The sequence below is a fragment of the Acipenser ruthenus genome, chromosome 22 (assembly GCF_902713425.1).
Source record: "Acipenser ruthenus chromosome 22, fAciRut3.2 maternal haplotype, whole genome shotgun sequence".
NCBI classification, from domain to species: Eukaryota; Metazoa; Chordata; class Actinopteri; order Acipenseriformes; family Acipenseridae; genus Acipenser; species Acipenser ruthenus.
Window position 1 is genome coordinate 24,010,964 of NC_081210.1, and position 14,845 is coordinate 24,025,808.

Here is a 14,845-nt window from a genome sequence, read left to right on the forward strand (position 1 = left end):
TTTTTTTTTTTTAATTTATCTTGCATTTATTCAAATTCAACGGCAGACAGGTGCAGTGCACTGTTCCAAATTACACCCCATTGTTCAACAGAAGAGATGCTTCTGTTGAACCACATAACCCCCCCCACACACACACACACCTCCGTTTCCATGAACCACATAACCCCCCCCCACACACACACACTTCTGTTTCCATGAACCACACAACCCCCCCCACACACACACCTCCGTTTCCATGAACCACATAACCCCCCACGCACACACACCTCAGTTTCCATGAACCACATAACCCCTCCCCACACACACACACTTCTGTTTCCATGAACCACATAACCCCCCCCACACACACACCTCCGTTTCCATGAACCACATAACCCCCCCACACACACACACCCGTTTCCATGAACCACATAACCCCCCCCACCCACAACCCTCAGTTTGCATGAACCACATACCCCCCCCCACACACACACCTCCGTTTCTATGAACCACATCCCCCCCACACCTCCGTTTCCATGAACCACTAACACCCCCACACACACACCTCCATTTCCATGTTTTTTAATTACTCAAGTTGGCTCCCAGTTTGGGCAGGAGCTTGAATTCTCTGGTCCGATTTCACTCCTCGGGTTGGCCTGAATTCTAAAGTCTGAATTCGGGCTGGGAGGAAATTCCATCGCTAAATGTCAATCAAAAATGTTGTAGGGGGTGGGAACATACCGTATGAAACAAAGGCGAAAGAATATCTAGATGGATTTATCTTTTAAATCATTGACCGTCTGCAACAAATTCACATCTTGACCTTTAACTCGCAACTATTTCCTGCCCAAATTTACATGATGACTCAGGTAACTCAGAAAACCATGGAAACGCCTCCTTTTTCACCAACTTGAGCTGTCCATCAACTCGAGTTCGAGGAGAAATCAGACCAATCCGAGCGCACTGGAGTTGGCTCTCCATGGAAACAAGATATAAGGAAAGTCATTCTCAGAACTCTGCAGTTAAACAGGTTTAAACGTAGGGTTAAACTGAAATTATTTACAATAAATGAAAACCGTTATAGAAACAGAGTACTCTGTAAACATTAATACAGTTCTGCAGTCACTTGTGTGGATATCTGTGAAAAACACTATCACTACAGTACTGACTCATGGTGCATACTCTGTATTTCTCAATGTGTCTTTGTTAACAGCTGTGGTTTATATTGAAAAACCGAAATGAGTCACCCGCGCATACTGAAAGTCTGCTTAAAATGTGTTTCCAGCAGTAGCGGAAAATAGTCAAAAGCACTACACAGGCGTATAGCAATTCTATTACTTCAGTCAGGGATATTTTAAATTTAATTTAAATAAAACCAAATTATACTTGCCGATGCCAACATATTCCAGGTATTAAAACAATAAGTGGAGGGGAAACACGCACATGAAAAACAAACAGCCTTATAACATGATAATGAACCTCTACAGAGAGACGTGCTGAATAAATTATTTTGAGCAATAATCTTATAATTGAATATAATTGCCATCCTTGTCACAAATTAACAGAAGTGAAAACAGATTGCTCTTTGAATTAAAATTTATAAGCAAGTAGGGCAGTACCATTCCTTTTTCTGTTTGTTAAACTTTAAATGGAAGTAGATATAGTTTTGCTCAACATGATTGTATAATTAGTTCACTTTGGAGGCTCGTTACGGTCAGTAAAGACACTCTTTTCAGTCTCTTGTAAGGAGGCACTGGTTAATTCTATCTACCCCATATTATAATGGCAATGGTAAACTCTGTTAACCCAGTAGATAATTCACAGCTTATTGAATCAACATACATCTTTAGTCTAGTGATCACTCTTTTCAAATGCAACCATCGGAAACAAAATCAAAAAGCAGAACATTGAGACAAAAAGTTTCCTAAAGAAAAGAAGGTGCTTCCACCTATGAGGGATATGTATTAACTCACCAATACAAAATATCGACATTTCACTGTTAATAATAAGCTGTTTTTGTATATTACATTTTATATTACCGTGTATAAATCTTGTGAGCATACAGCCACCAACCAAATGCTTCATAACAATAAAATCCAGCATCATACTGATACATAATCAATTGTGACATGACTCATTGAAGCACTGATACAATGCTGTCCACAAACATCTTTAACCCTTTGTGGTCCATTTATTCAGTGTCAGGCGTGTCAGGTCTAATTTATTTTCACACCAGCTGTTTATTTTACATGTGCTGTTTAAAAGTCATTTTATTCACAATAAAACAAGTTTAAAGGCACTGCATATCAACATGACACTCTGCATCTCCAGCCCTGCCCCACCCCTTGTTTGCTGTATTTATCACATATCTCTTCACACTCCACGCAACTCCTCGTCCAGGCCCTGGTAGTCTTCCGCCTAGACTACTGGAACTCTATCCTGGCCGGCCTCCCTGCGCCTGCCACCCATCCGCTCCAGCTCATCCAAAATTCCGCTGCTCGCCTGGTGTTCTCTCTGCCTGGCTTCTCCCATGCTACTCTACTGCTCCGCTCACATCACTGGCTTCTGATCACAACTCGCATCCAGTTCAAAACCTTGTACTCGCCTACCGATGCCTTGACCAGACTGCACCCAGCTACCTCCAGACCCTCAACTCTCCCTACACCCCAACCTGACCTCTCTGCTTCACCTGCACTAGAAGACTGGCTGTACCTCCTCTATGCTCCCCTGCCTCCAGTGCCTTCTCCTTCTCCACCCTCGCCCCGCAGTGGTGGAACGACCTTCCTACGTATGTCAGGACTGCCCAGTCCCTGACCACCTTCCGGTGCCTCCTTAAAACACACCTCTTCAGACAACACCTATAAAACTCAACTCCTTCTGGACTATATAGCACTCTGCCTTTAATGCATTTTAACTTGCACTTATCTGCTCCCTATTTTACTGTATGTAATCCTGCACTTAACCCAATCTGTAGTATTTTGTATTTCATTTGCTCTCGTATCTAACCCTGATGTAACTATTAACACTGTTATCTGCTCTTGAACTGCCCCGATATCAAACCGTACTGTGTTTTGTATTTGCTCGTATTAGGACTGAAGTCATTGTATTTTGTATCTTGCTCTTAATTATACTGTAATTCTTTATATGTATTTTTTGTATACAACTGTAAGTCGCCCTGGTTAAGGGTGTCTGCTAAGAAAAAAAAATAAATAAATAAATAAAATAATAATAATAATAATAATAATAATAATAATAATAATAATAAATCATCTCCTGATTTATCACCAAACTCCTCAATAATGCTATGCAAGTCATTATTTTATTACTACAACATCATCTCAAAAAGCTTGGCAAATGTCCACGACTTTCTTTGAGCGCTGGATGCAGAAGCAGCTATCTCGTTTGTTTATGTCCATGTTATGTTGTCATGAATGGACTATGTGTATTGCTCAGATCCGCCTCCTTTTTTTCCTGGCTTCTCTCTGCCTCTCTTTTCCAGAGAAAAACTGACTAGGGACCTGTGATTGACGCCTTTTTGATGATGTCGGACAGGGTCTGACATCGGACCAGAAAGGAAAAATGTTAATATTGGACCTGGTCCGACATAGGTTCCGCAAAGGGTTAAACAGCTCTGTGTTTCTCAAGGCCACTGAGAGTTTGTTTCCAATTCACTGGAGCTCAGTATAAGAATGCCTTCTCTCGCAGTTTTTTTTATAAACTACTAAGCTGTATTTTGAACTACGCATCTATCATCGTGTACTACTGGGAAGCACAGGCTGAAAGGGGCATTCCATTTCCTGATGTTCCAGTTTTTTGTGTGTGTGTGTGTTTATAAGCATTTCTCACAGCTCAGCACTTTCTAACTCTCTGGCTGCTATCCATCTCTGGGCTGCTTGTTAGCTCTGCTAGACAAGCAGATGAGGCCTCTGCACCTACTTGCCACAGTTCTGCTTAGGGTATGTAAAACCAAGGCAATAAATAATTGCTGTGATATTTACAAGGACAAATTGTTCTGCATATCATTAATTATTCCACCCAGAGTGGGTGCTGCTGTGGTGGGGGACTGGGGTATATTTCTAAAAGTAGGTATTTCTGTCAGTCTGGCAGCCAGCCAATCAAACAACACATACAAATGTAGTGATGTCCTAAAAACAGAAGGAAGAAAGCAGAAGATTTATTGTCAATCAATAAATCAAGATAAAGAATAAACCGCTGCCAGTAATTAGTACGTTTGTAAGGTTGCTCTGCTTAGTTGCCATTTCTTATCATATATACCAGGGACACGCAACCCGCAGCCCGTTTATCATCTGACTGCGGCCCAGTGTATTCATTCCATTTCACTTATGAATATATCGGAAATATGTTTTTTTACCTTTGTTGACTTGCTTTTTCAGATTTTTCGCATAAAAAGCAGCACACCATTTTAATTCGTACTGTGGAGGGTAATTGCTTCTCATCAGCTTGTCTCCAATTAATTTCATGAGTCTTCCTCTCCTTTCTTAAATGCACAAACCCACTGCATTGAAAGAACCCATTCCAAACACAGGAGGCTTGTTGCTAGGGAAGTGACATCACTGCCCTGTGACTTTTGCTACATTGCTACCTGCTGTACAACTGAGCAACTCGTCTGCTAAAATAAAAACCGCTTCAGCAAGTAGATATTTAATTTGCTTTGTATTATTGTGCAATGTGTGTGTGTATGGTATAACAGTACAATATTAATTCTCTGTTTTTAATTGTTTTGTATATTTTTGTTTTCCTGTTAGAAAAGAAGGTGCTGCAAACTTGGCACTTGAACAAATGTTTAGTAAACCTGAAAGCTGAAGGTGTGCCAGGGACCGTTTCACTGAGAAGGCAGCTGCTGTAACGCACCGCAAACAATTTCAATCAATCTTTCAGCACGGCAATGAGTTTTTTTTTTTGTTTTAAGTCTCATCAAGGCAGTTTTTTTTGACTGCACAACATTTAAATCCCACAGTAAATTCGATTAAATGTGATTCCCCAAAATATTAAGTATATATATAAACAGGGATTCACAATTCGCAGGTACGCATAAGCACCAATAAAAAAAAAGATGACTTCCACATTGTTCCACTTTTCATATAGACAGCGAGGGTGCTCACGCTTGCAAGGTCAAGCATATTATCTAGCAGTGACCTATACCTGCCTAACCTCCCGATTTTCTGGTGAGTCTCAAGGTCTCTGGGAACTGTCAACTATTGCTGACCATAATTAAACACCAGTCCCCATATTTCACTTAAGGTCCAGAGGGTATCAGTTCACTAAAAAGTCCATTCCTGCTAGCACTATCATTGGCTGCTTCATGGTTTTATTAACAAAAAAAAAAATGGAGAGCGATGGGTTATAACATTAATCATTTTCTTTTAATGGACACCTGAAACAACCAATGATAGCAGGGATCTCGATTTAGCTGTCCATTCTGAGCGTGGGTTTTCACATGTCAGCATTTTAAAAGACAAATATCGATCCCGTCTTTCTGCCCTGATGCATATTCATGTGTGTAAGATGACCACTGAAACCATTTATCCTGAACCCAGCATCCTTGGCAAATCGCTTTGAAAATTGGTGCTAAACTGTTTTGAAAGTTTAGCACTAGAGAGCCTACTAGTGATAAATGATTAAATACCACCCTAATCAAGCTCCCCTTACAACTTCTCACATGACACAAACCTTCTCTCCTGTGTATGTGGTTGAGTGTGGGTAGGCCATTTGAGTAGTCCAGACCCAATGAGAAACTATCAGCATTTATGATTGCTAACAAATAAAAAAATATAAAAACAATAAATAAAAATAAATAGAGGCACCCTGGCATTAGAATCTTGCTCCAAATTTACACTCCTGATCCTTGGCGTCCCAATTGTTTGAATTGTCGGAGGAGGAGGTGGAGCTAGACACCAAACCATTTGCTGGTACTCGCGTGAGAACCTAATGATAAACGTTATGTGAGCCCCTGTGTATAAAGAATGTTTGGATCTAGAATGCTTTGTTATTTAATTTGAAATAATCAATTAAGCATGTATAAAGTGGAATAAATGATCCAAAGCTTACAGATTGCAGAGCTGAATGATTTACACAAACCCAGCAGCATTGTCTTCTCTTACTTTCAGCTGAATACCTGCTTGTATATTCAGGAACATACCATGAGATGTACTGTGCAGTGTGGAGGGCTTATACACCAATTTACAGGTCTTTGCAGTCTGCATAGTGTTCTCTGCAGGGGGTGTGCTAACTCTCAGGTACTGTATATTCACTTTAACACATACAAGATTAATAGCTCTTCTGCAGAGTTTGCTGTGCAAACTGTTTTTAAGGGTTTATGTAAATGAAGCACACTCCTAGTCAAGCACAGATATATAATATAAACTTATGTCAATGATACATGATGTGTGTTGCTCAAATACTGTGCATTGAAATAAACAGTCCACCCTGCAGTGGCTCCCTCAAACAGGATTCAATCAAACACATGCTGAAGATTATATTTAAAAATCACAATAAACCAATAGAAGTATAATCCTCACTGAGGACACATCTAAAAACTGCAAGTCATTAATGCTGCTGTATATTAACACTAAGAAATGAACCCTGGGCCTGGGGTCCCCAGAGGTTTCATCTCATAAATGTTGTCAACAGAGATAACAAATATAGTTGATTTGATTAACCCCAGAAGCAGAGCGCTGATAACTAAACAAATTACTAAAAGAAAATGCGTAATCATTTCCTTGGCTCTCATTAGCACATGAACTTATTCCCAAGTCCCTTATTGCTCTTCGCTGCAGACAATTCAGTTCTCTGTACGGGGTAGCCAGTGTATTTTATCACCACACTGTACATTCATTTCCTTTGCATCAGATATACGCAAGGAGCCCAACTGACCACAGAGCACTGACCTCAGACCCATGATTAGCACTAATCTTGGACTTCTGGAACCTAATGTTACTTTAAGTAAGATAGTTCAAGGTGTGTGCGGTGAAACCAGCTGCTGGAGCAGTGATTCCCAACAGGCTAATGGTTAATGAACTGATTTAGGACCTGGACTGGAATGGACTTCAAGGACCAGAGCTGGGAACCACTATGTTAGAGTAATGTACAGAGTGATCAGCAGCTCCCAGCATAGCTCCCATTAGATCACTGCATTACAATCAGGAAAATAACTAGAAAGTATTCACAATAGAAGGATGGTTGAAACATGCAAGTACAAAAAATGACTTAGGATAATTGCATTTATACCTGTCACAGACAAAGGAAAATAAATGGTTTTGTTATGAAAAGCCTACTCACATCATCAAACCATCAATTTAGCATAAAACACTAAGACAACTTGTTAATATGTGGTGGTGCACCATTTGACCTCTGGAATTGTCTATGTTGATCCCTTTAAAACCACCGTCTGTAACTAATTTGTACTGAATCAATCTGTTCAAAACTGCTGATGAAGGTATATGCAGGAGGCTTTGGAAATGATATAATTTGTTATTGTTGTTGCTACAAACAAGCAAAACAATAAGGATACCAGTAAAACCCCAAATGTTGATCCCTGATTCAATCGGCTGTGCCTCTATAATTAAACATCTCTATAATTAAACATACCAACCTAGTCTTCAATGGAAACACCCAATGCTTGCAGAACTGTAAAAATGCATACTGGGTTTTACAATAAACAAAGGATTTAATTTGTTTGTTTTTATCACGAGAATTGAAAAGTAATATGAGTTTGTGTTTCTTCAAATTGCTGTAAGTAGCAGAGGGAATATCTGATGTAAAGGCTGTGACGTTTTTAACACAGTATCGGTATAAACGGACATTAACTGTCAGTGTCCTCCTCTGTAATTGAGCTGTTTATAATAAGAATAAAACACCAAATTAAAACCACTACATAAAACCTCAATACAAAGTCATTAAACAAGGAATAAAAAAAAAGAGTACATGTGAGCACTTTAAAATGGCAAGTGGGAGGTTTAGAGCTTTAAATTGAGTGGGCTGCTCTCAGACTGTCCAAGCAAGCCACCTTCCCTAACAAGACGGATGCAAACCACTTTGTCTCCTGGTCCTGATTACTGATTGTATTCGTTTTTGTGAACAGCCTAAGGATGCCTCTAATAAAACTCTTACTGTGCATATTTTGTTTTTTTATTACTTCATTTTAATTAATACTTTAATTACGCTCTGTAATGGATTATGTTTTGTTTTTTTTCCTGCAGATCAATTTAATGTAACAAACAGCTGAAGATGTAATTGAACAGTAATTCAGGTTTTTATTGTTTGCTTTTCCCCCCATTATTCACACTTGATCTTATTATCTCCTATAGGCAAGCAGGATGTGCTCATATATTATTATATATACAGTACACCCTCACTATAACGAACCTGTTGGGGTCCAAGCCTTTGGTTTGTTATATCGAGGGGTTCGTTATAGCGAAAGGACAATCAAAATGAACGATAAACTGTTGGGAGTAAGTTAATGAAATGAGATTGTGAATTACATTACATGTTCGTTTCATGTATGCAGTATTCTGCCTTTGCTTTATCCTATCTTTAATCTTTAATCTTTATTTCAACTTTCTTGAATCTAGGTCATGGCAACTGTACCCTAATATTTCATGAAAAAATGTTTTTCAACATACCATACATTTTTTGTTCCTGTCAGAAAATGTCCCTTTGGACTTCAAAATAGGGAGTCTTTTAAATATACAATCCGATAGAGCTCGCCTTTTGTTTTGTGGAACATTTTTCCTTTAACAAAACCCAAGATTAGATTTGGTATCTCTTTTTTTAACCATTGTTCCTTTTAACAAAGGATACTGTGTGTGTATGCGACCATACAAATCATGTTACAGTACATTATTACCATGGGTAATTGGAGGTGTCTGCACAGGTTGCACACTGCTGATGATGGATAACACCAGTGGCTGAACTGCTATCGCAGCGATTCCTAATTTAAAGGAAGCATCTCATTCCACACACCCCTTCCATTAAGCACCATACACACTCACTTTGATGTAGCATCACCTCCGTGTCTCAATTCAATTTAAATTACTGTTGTAAATGGCTTACTACATACATTGATTTAATAATAACACAGCTCTGCACTGCGGGAGATTTTCAAAAGCTTGTATACATCTGAACTATATTGTGGACACCATAGAGGGCAAAACCTACTGTGTCCTTAGCACCACCCTTCTCTGTGATTGGCCATAATTTCAGTATGCTGTGCAACAGAACCCTGCTCAGAGGGGATCACCGTCTGGTAGTTGACTGTGTACATTACACCTGCTAATCCACCCCCGTCAGTCTCCTGCTTGTACTACATGGATACGAGAGGGAGATAAGTGTATGGAGTATTTTAAATAAATGTGGTGTGCAGGGTGAGTCATACAGTCAGAGGAGCACAGGTTCGCATCCTGGCTGTGCAAAGTTGTCAGTTTTCACTAAAGATTCCAGAGGGAGCATCGCATTAGCTCTGGCGCTCCTGCGGGTTAGGCAGGCAAAACTGGCAGGGACTGTTTCTCCTCGCTGCACTAAAGCAGACCCTACCGGCTAGACACCTAGTGAGCTCAGGCTGACACCTGCAGGACTGGCCTTTGTCCTCCAGAGGCCGGTAGCTCCATGATATCCACTCTCGAGTTCTCCTGAGCTGTGTGGGGAATTGCTGCAGTGAGGGGAAAAAATAATTGGACATTCTAAATTGGTGAGAAAATCAGAGGTAAAATAATTAGAGAGAAAAAAAAAGAATAGAAATGAGGCCAGAGCAGGAGGAAGTTTTTAAGTGGGTATGTGCTCAGGTGCTGGCAGGATGAATGGAGCAGCGCAGGCTGCAATGAAGGCAAGGCCTGACGTTTGCTGTTTCAGAGAGCTGTTAATGTTCTCAACCTACTTGCTGTGTCTCTGGAGGATGCTTTGTCAGGTAAGTGGGTCAGCTAGCAGGTGACCAGCTTACCACAAATACCTGGCAGTGAGAGAGCTTCCTTTAGTGATGCGCTGCTGCAGTTTCACATCTGCCAACGGTACGGCTTTAGCTCTAAGGCATTACCAGCCCTATACGGCCCTACTGGTTTATCAGCTGGGTCTACAGCATTTCCAGCACAGTGGTTTACATAGGTGCTGTTGGGTTTCTTATCCACGTAAGTGTATTTGAATTAGGAGTCTAAGTATCTGTCAGTTCCATTGTTGTCTTACAATAGCAACTGCATTTTAGACTGTTCACTTTTTCTGTCACAAAAAACTATTTATAACTTATTTAATTTCAAGTAGAAATTAGCTACTGTATTCACTTCCAGTAAATGTATATTCAAGCCTCACAGATATATTTCTTCATACTTTGAAGAAGTCTGGCCTAGCGAGGGACTACAGTAAGGTATTAGTGATCAACTTGTTACCATGCACTTTGCTTTTACCATTCAAATTGCACTGCAGGTATGCAATTTCCTGTTTCATGGCCATTCGTTTTAAACTCCCTCTCCCCTATTTTAGAAACTGTGGCAAAGTGGTTAACAGTGTGCAGGTGCAGGTGATCAATAATCAGACAAACAACGATAATCCAGGTGCAATGAAAGTTTAATTGTAAAATCTAGTGCCTGATGGCTAACAGCAGTAAACAATAACAATGTTAATGAAGCAATACAGCGGCGTGTATTGCTTATTTATAATCTGTGGGTTTTCCCTAAAATAATAACAGTCCTGTTTCAGTTCACCCACACGTAACACAAACACAAACACCAGTCCACAGTGCATGCTCTAGTGCTCCTAGTGAATACAGTTCTTTAGTGACAACAAAAGTACAGTGTTGTTGATCAGGTTTACTGCTGGCCTTTGGCGACAGCTCCGGATCGTGTTAGCCATCCAAATAATTACAAACAGTATTATTAACAACAAACAAAAACAAACAAAATACTCACGTTTCACAGCACAGGTTCTCCTTCTTGTCATTTAACGTAACCATTCACAAAGGAACAGATCACATCACTATGTCCCCTTTTTATAACGTCACCATGACCCTTTGGTCAACGAGCGCACCCGCTTTTCCAATCTGCGGATGCCACGCCGTTTCCTGTCTGGGTCATTGAGTTTGTATACCATAGCTTTGCCCACTTTCTAGATGGCCGACTTCCACCTAACCCTGGGAATAAAGTGTTGTGCCATTTAGTGCAGGGTATTCTGTTCTCTTTATGCAGCTGCCTCGCAGGTCGGGAGGGAGATCTGACACCAAGACTCATTCGATCTCTGTCACAGAAACGCTTTTAAATATAACTGCCCCTACTGGGTATGTAATTTACACTGCGTGCATGCTGTAGATGGAGTAAGGCAGGCTAATACTCAACCTTATTGTAATATAGCTAGTAACAAGCAAACTGTATTAACTGCTAATATTGGAAGCAAAACCGTGATTTGCAAGCGGATGAGTAAACTTGTTGGCCAAAATGAATAGATCCATCATGGAACAAATAGTTGTGGTTTCAATCAGGAACTGTATTTTCAATGAACTAATGTTTCGCAAAAAATGTTGCGGGATTCGGTTTAACAATTTTGTTTCTTGTTTGAAAGATACAGTTTCAGTTTGAGAAAATATTGACTGGACTGTGATGCATCTTTTCAAAATTGTTTGGAAAGCCGCTAAAACGAAATAAAACAGGAATAAAACATGTATTGTAAAATGCAGTTTTCCAATGCATCACCACTGTGTGAAGAAAAAAGCTATATAATGTAAAAACGCTGTTGGCAGAAGAGTTGTTGGCTGGTCTCTGTGTGTAAGTAGAAATGACAATGGAGCAGTGCTTGGAATTTGAAAAATCAGGAGGGTTCATTCGTATTCAGGGGTAGAACTCATTCCTCCTGGTGCGCTGACCTTACACAAGCCAAATTAAATACAATGGTGTTCAACTTCAGACCTCACGCTAATCAACGTTGAACAGATAACCCAGGCAGCTACTAGGTGATAGACAGGGCTGCTCTCCCAGGTAACGTTTAGTTTTAGTTAATCCAGCTAATCCGGTCCCAGCATTAAGAGATTATCATAACATTTTGTTTTGTCTATTGGTTAAATATATTAATTTGCTCCTTTAGTTACCAGTTGTTTCATCTTGAATTATATCAGATCTGAATGAAAGCTATGTATTATGTTTTTTTTCAATAAGGAAGCAGATCAATCCTAAACTCCATGTCTATTCCCCACAGATCCCTCCACCTGGATCACTAATGGGCATGTCGACGGTGAGTAATTGCCTTTCTGCTTCCAGAAGATTTGATTCCTTTGCTAATGTGATTGTAACTAAGCTTGTGGCTGCGCACTTAATAACTCCTGCATTTCCAAACACTTGTCATCAGGCAGCTTCCCTTCACTCCTCTAACCCCAGCTCTGTTGCTACAGTATCTGGCTATCTGGAGACCCTAGGGACAGCCTTGGCTCATCCCAGGAAAACAGCTGCTCTCCTAAGCAGAACATTCATTAAAGATACATTTACAGATGTTCACAGTACCCGTTCAACTGTGTGCCCATTGCAGAGCGTGATCTAATTGAGATTGAAGTCAAAGGGCATAGAAAATGTCATGCATAAAGGATAATAGAAATATGTCACCGAATGTCATCTAGTTGAACGATTATAATAACATGGCTCACATCACTAACCAGTTTGGCACAACCTGGCACAATTAGAAAGAAAGGAATGGAAGGTGTTCAGGTCAGGATTGGCATGCGCCTGCAGAGCAGTGATGGGAGGGTCATGTGGCACCTGGCAGCACCACGCCTGCAGCCTGAGCCTTTGTTCCTCAGTGATACCAATAGAAACTTGGAATAGTAATGGCAATAGTTTCAATGATAGATCTTTGTCCGTGTCGTATTTGTTACAGGGCACTTCTCACAAAGCTTTACAAAATTATTTTTCAAAGTCTGTTGTTATGAATAAAAATAAAATTGATTTTAAGTTTTTTGTAGATTAAAATAAGCCAACAACAGTCTAGAATATCAAAACTGCATTTTATTAATAAAAATAGACTAACATTATTTATCGCTAATAACAACTAACTACAATGAAAAACCTACCTTTTTTATTAATGCTTTAGTCTTGCCACTCTTTCATCTCAATAGTGGACAAACCATCGCCTGCTCATGACTGCCATTGCTCAACAGAAAAAATAACGTTAATTTGTTTTCCTAAAAGACATAAATCGACTTCCCATAGGATTTTATTTTGTAGGAACACATTTACTTAAACACGGCAGTCTAACAACTATATTTATGTCAACAACATTTTGTTTTCTTTTTACAGTCTCCCTTCTGGCCTGTCTGTAGCACTGCCCTCGGGGTTAATGAACAGCATGTTCTAATTCATGTCAGGTGTCTCCCTCTTATGGAGAAACCCCAAAACTGCAAAACTCTAAATATGAGAGTGTGTGCCTGTATGTCTACCTACTGTACCTGCAAACCTTTAGATGTGTGTGTGGTTATCTAATTAAGACACATATTTACAAACGAGGTGGGAACCACAGCAATCCCAGTCAATGTACAGGAGGGTTAAGGTAGGTTGCACAGTAACACCTTCTCCTTACAGATGCAGAACCACAGTGTGTTCAGCCAGCACAGTGTTTCCAGTGTTGAGAAGAGCTGCAGTAATAAAACAGGCCAAAGGATGGCAGCCTAGACCACAGGAGCTCTCATGCACAAGGAGGCTGAGAGAACGTTGCTATGGGGAGGGGAGGGGATGGCAGGGAAGGGCAGGGGAGGCAGCGAAGCAGCAAATCAATAATAATAAGAGATACACAGGACAGAAAGAAGGCACCGTTACATTACAGCTTTTCAGTCACAATCTCCTTTTCCATTATTTCATTCCTCGTTACAACAGGCAAACTGTAACTCTAACACTGTTTAAAATCTCAAGCCAACTGCGCTCAAAGTAATCACCGACAATGGGCTGTGTCTTTCACTCTCCTGTAAAATGATATGCTATATTCACATATTTATACCTGCAATGCAGTCGCCTTTTACTGGGGTATTTGACTTACATTTTAACGCAGCTTAATATGAAGTGGTGAATCAGGCTAATACACCCCCACCAGGGATGATAAGGGCTATTCAAACTTAAGCACACTGATGTATAGAAACATTTAAACAAAACATTTATTTTACAATGTCTTCAGTGGTTCAGTGCTGGAACAAGTGTTTACTTGTGTTTTGACAACACTGTGTGATTTCACCCAGGCCAGTGGCTCAGTGCCATGTTTATCCTCAGCAGAACACGGGATCGATGCCAGCTTAACAATGGAGACTCTGCAGCCGGCAGGATCCTGATTATCTTGTCTCTCCGAGGAGAAGGGCGTTGCGAGCTGTTTCCGAGTCCGATTCCTGGCTAATTAAAATGTGTTCACAAAAACAGCTCCTTCTTGTATGGGTTGTTATTCACCTGTCTTTATCAACAGCCGTTTATTTTTGGGACAATTATCAGAAAAAAAGCGGTTACATTGCAGGCAGCCTACAGTGTGTAAAATCAAAACCTATGCTCCTTCATAGAAAGCAGGGACCATGCACCTCACAGCATCCAGGATCAAGGTATCTTAAACTGAGGTTTGTGAACTTTCTGGCCAAAAGGCAATTTTGCTTCTTACTATTTCCAACACTCTCTTTCTCCTTATACCAGCGTTCTCCTCTACCCTGTAAAGAACAGGACTGACGGTGACATGAGACACATCCGTGTGCAAGTAAAAATGCACGGCTACAAAATGACCTACATGCAACCAAGTTGGAATGATCAATCACACACACACACACACACACACAAGCAGGCTTTGGCAGGACTGTTCTCAAACTGGGGGGGCGTGAGGAGGTTCAGGAAAAATAACAAAAATTACTGCACACATC

The 14,845-nt window shown here is 40.3% G+C and overlaps 1 protein-coding gene across 4 annotated transcripts in view; it reads right to left on the minus strand.

Annotated features, from left to right (window-relative positions):
* LOC117431744 (Kv channel-interacting protein 1) overlaps positions 1 to 14,845 on the minus strand; it is an 83,925-nt gene that overhangs the window by 12,469 nt on the left and 56,611 nt on the right. Inside the window, exon 1 of one of the 4 annotated variants that reach the window (XM_058996188.1) lies at positions 10,893 to 11,049. The exons of the other annotated variants lie outside the window; for them this stretch is intronic. Coding sequence (XP_058852171.1) covers positions 10,893 to 10,923 — 31 coding nt within the window. The 5' untranslated portion in view covers positions 10,924 to 11,049. Of the gene's footprint in view, positions 1 to 10,892; positions 11,050 to 14,845 lie in introns of those variants that run through there. 4 annotated transcript variants of the gene reach the window in all.